Source organism: Pteropus alecto, unplaced genomic scaffold, assembly GCF_000325575.1.
Source record: "Pteropus alecto unplaced genomic scaffold, ASM32557v1 scaffold555, whole genome shotgun sequence".
In the NCBI taxonomy this organism is placed as follows: Eukaryota; Metazoa; Chordata; class Mammalia; order Chiroptera; family Pteropodidae; genus Pteropus; species Pteropus alecto.
The window spans coordinates 484,254-488,209 of record NW_006436809.1 but is presented as its reverse complement, the minus strand read 5'-3'; the positions used below and the strand labels follow the sequence as shown (position 1 = coordinate 488,209).

The 3,956-nt window shown below is 51.6% G+C and overlaps 1 protein-coding gene across 1 annotated transcript in view; it reads left to right on the top strand.

Moving 5' to 3' along the window:
* Positions 1-3,956, top strand: part of DHX16 (DEAH-box helicase 16) — a 14,127-nt gene that overhangs the window by 5,052 nt on the left and 5,119 nt on the right. The window contains exons 5-10 of the mRNA XM_006913659.2: positions 60-314; positions 506-709; positions 790-981; positions 1,643-1,753; positions 1,927-2,042; positions 3,642-3,852. Coding sequence (XP_006913721.1) covers positions 60-314; positions 506-709; positions 790-981; positions 1,643-1,753; positions 1,927-2,042; positions 3,642-3,852 — 1,089 coding nt within the window. The remainder of the gene's footprint in view (positions 1-59; positions 315-505; positions 710-789; positions 982-1,642; positions 1,754-1,926; positions 2,043-3,641; positions 3,853-3,956) is intronic.

Below are 3,956 nucleotides of genomic sequence, written 5' to 3'. Positions count from 1 at the left end.
TAGGGAAAGGGGTTGCTGTTCCAGCAAGATGAGGGTTTGACTGCCTTGTGTTGGCCCAGGTCCCTGAGCTGCGGAAGAAATCTCGCCGAGAGTACCTAGCTAAGCGGGAGCGAGAGAAGCTTGAGGACCTGGAGGCTGAGCTGGCAGATGAGGAGTTCCTTTTTGGGGATGTGGAGCTGAGCCGGCATGAGCGGCGGGAGCTCAAATACAAACGGCGAGTGCGGGATCTGGCCCGGGAGTACCGGGCAGCTGGGGAGCAGGAGAAGCTGGAGGCTACCAATCGCTACCACATGCCAGAGGAGACCCGAGGAAAGGTGAGGCAAAGGGGCATCTGCTTCAGCCCTGGCCCCCAAGCTGAGGGGAGGGAAGGCCTCAGGGAGTTGAGCAGTGCCTTGACCGGCCCCTCCCTTGTCTTCCCTTTCCCAGTGTCTGAGGGTACTGACTGGGGCGGAGGGGAATGGGCAGAGAGGGCAGCCTCTGTCTTCTTATGCCCTTCTCTCCATAGCCAGCACGAGCTGTGGATCTAGTGGAGGAGGAATCAGGTGCTCCTGGGGAGGAGCAGCGGCGCTGGGAGGAGGCTCGACTGGGGGCTGCCTCCCTGAAGTTTGGGGCCCGAGATGCTGCCTCCCAGGAGCCCAAGTATCAGCTTGTGCTGGAGGAAGAAGAGACCATCGAGTTTGTCCGGGCCACTCAGCTGCAGGGTGATGAGGTGAGAGGGCGAGCTCTGGGACATTCTGAGGAGGATGAGAAGCTGGCACTGAAGCTCATGCCCCTCTTTCTCCTTTCTAGGAGCCATCAGCTCCATCCCTTCCAACTCAAGCCCAGCAGAAGGAGTCCATCCAGGCTGTCCGCCGCAGCCTCCCTGTGTTCCCATTTCGTGAGGAGCTCTTGGCTGCTATCGCTAATCATCAGGTCCTCATCATTGAAGGCGAGACAGGCTCGGGGAAGACCACCCAAATCCCGCAGTATCTCTTTGAGGAGGTATAGTATCCACACCCTCCAGGTTGCCAGGGTATCGCCCATTGACGAGCACACACTTATCAGAGCTCTTTTTACCTGATATTTTCAGTAGTCGCTTTTGTTCTCCATTTTAGTCATTTCATTTTTTCCACTAAATGGCGGAGTTTTTGAGACTATGGGTCATATCCTTTTCACGTTTCTATTCTCACTTCCTGCCACAGTGTCCCTGCCTGGTAGGCATTCAGTATGTTTACACTGGAAGGAAGTGTGGACAGATAGATGGTGGGAACATGGACCCCTACTCCAATTTAGCTTGGCCTCTGCTCCACTGCAGGGTCCAAAAACGAAAAATGAAAGGACTTATTTTCCTGCTTTTTTATTGTACTTCATTCCACATTGCTTCTGGGTCTGCCCCACCTGGTCTGTTCTTTCCCAGGTCAAATCTAGCTGCGCCCTGAACTTGATACCCCAAAGGGCTAGGACTTCCAGAGCTGGATGTGGACCCTTTTGAGGGCCCTGAGTCTGCCATCCTCTTTGCCTATTTTGTCTAGATTTCAACTTCTTTTCGTTCTATCCTTTTCCCCTATCCTTCCCTGCATTTACAACTTCTTCTCTAAATTTTCCTGGGCTCAAGGGCCATATTTAGCAAAGAGAAGATCTCTTCTTTTTCCTTGTCATTCAGGGTTATACAAAGAAGGGTATGAAGATTGCCTGCACTCAGCCCAGGAGAGTAGCAGCCATGAGTGTGGCTGCCCGAGTGGCCCGGGAGATGGGCGTGAAGCTTGGGAATGAGGTGAGATCTGTGGGGACTGAGGGGTGACGGGAGCACCACTGATCTGGAACTCAGCCTACACTGCCTTCAGGGCCCCACACTGCAGGTCTAGGCACTGGCCCCTCATCCCCTAGCCCTGTAATCCCTTCAGGGAATACCAGCCCACTTTCCATCACTAATGGCCCCCTTGCCAGGTTGGCTACAGCATTCGTTTCGAGGACTGCACATCAGAGCGAACTGTCCTCCGCTACATGACAGACGGGATGCTTCTTCGGGAGTTCCTCTCTGAGCCTGACCTTGCAAGTTACAGGTATGCATAGGGTCCCGTCTCCCATGAAAAAAGTACCTGCTTTCTCTTCCTCCCTAGTCTTCTGCTCTCTTCTCACTCAGTGCTTTTCTGTGTCTCCTTAAAGCTTTGGCCTTTCTCTCCTTTCTTCCCACCCAGTCAGTTTGGTCATTGTCTTCTGATTAATCCACTAGTTCTTGAATCTTTATGATTCTAGTGGTCCTAGAGCAGACCTCCAGGTACCATAGAGATGTGGCTAGAGGATAGAAGATACTTCAGAGAAAGCCCTTCCTTCCCTCCCTCTTCATTTGTTTCCATAGTTTAGAAAACAACCAGGAAGGTAGAGTGGTGTGGTGAGGACTTGAAAAGACATGTGAAGAACACTTGAAGAAACTTAGAATGTTCAGCTTAGAGGCGAGAAACTAAAGGGAGACTTCCAGTTTCCCTCTAGATAGGTGAAGGGCTGTTACATGGGAAAAGGGATCAGACTTGTTTTATGTAACCCCAAAGAGCACATCTAGGACCCACGGGGGAAGTTACAGGGAAATGGATTGCAGCTCAATACCAAGAAGCCATAGAGTGGCAGAGATTGCAGGGGTTGTCAGAATGGTTGTACCCTTGGTGGTTTGGTATATGAGTAGTGAGCTCTCAGTGCTGGTATTGACCAAACAGGGGTTGGATAATGAGCATGTGTTGAGTGGGGGAAGGCATCATGCATGAGATGTTGGTGGGGTCAGGCAAGCTGGGCAATGTATGCCTTTTCATCTCTTAAGAGGCTGTGAATGTGTGGTCCTGGCAGGTCACAGTGCAGCAATAGGACAAATATGATTTGGTATTTCAGATAAAAATCTCTGAGAACCCGTAGAAGGCTAGCCAATGCAAGAGTGTTTGGAGCATGGGACTTTCCAATCAACCCTAACCTTAAAAAGCTGGGGATTTCACCATCATGGTCAGAGTTAGGTACAAAGGGTTGAGGTAGTGGGTGACCTCTTGCAGGCTTGGCTGCCACCCAGAAATCCAAAGAGTAGAGCAAGAAGAAAGAAGATGGTACACATCTAAATTAGGAGGAGACCAAGAAGCCTGCTGAGTCATCTAAGGTTGGGATAGAAAGGCTCACCTGGCCCTCTCTCCAGAAGAGGCAGCAGTGCCAACGGAGATGTGCAGCAGCAACCCCACAGGAACCTGGGAGCCTCTGGGTTGTTTGAATCATGGTGGTGCAGGTCAATCTGTTCATTCCCAGCCAACCTGGGAATCCAGCCTTATTAAAAGTGGCCTTGCCCTCTCTTTCCCCTTCCAAACAGATACCCTAACTTCTGCTGACTCTAGCAGACTCTTGACTCTGATCCAGAGGGGATGACTGACTTGTCCTAACCTCGACTTCCAGCCTCCAGATCTTGGTTGTGATTGTCTACCCAAGCTGAGATAGGCTGCAGACCATGGGACCCTGGTCTTCTCAGCTTTCTGTTGGTCTTAACTGGGGTGATTGACTTCTCCTGGTGTCCACTCTTCCCACATTCATCCTTGAGCCCTTTGCCGCCATCTGTCCCCTCATCCAGGGGACCCTAGTGTTCACTTCTGCATTGCCTAGCTTTCCTCACTCACTGCTCCCTATTCCTTCCCCAGTGTGGTAATGGTGGATGAGGCTCATGAACGGACCCTACACACAGACATTCTCTTTGGATTGATCAAAGACGTTGCTCGCTTCCGACCTGAGCTCAAGGTCCTGGTGGCTTCAGCCACACTGGACACTGCCCGTTTTTCCACCTTCTTTGATGACGCCCCCGTCTTCCGAATTCCTGGCCGCAGGTTTCCAGTTGACATCTTCTATACCAAGGTGCCCCGACAGGGAGGATGGCTTAAGTGTGAGGCATGAAGCTGGGGGAGGTTGTCCCAAGGAGGGAAAGGTAAAATGGAGAGTCTAAAGGAGAACTGAGAAAA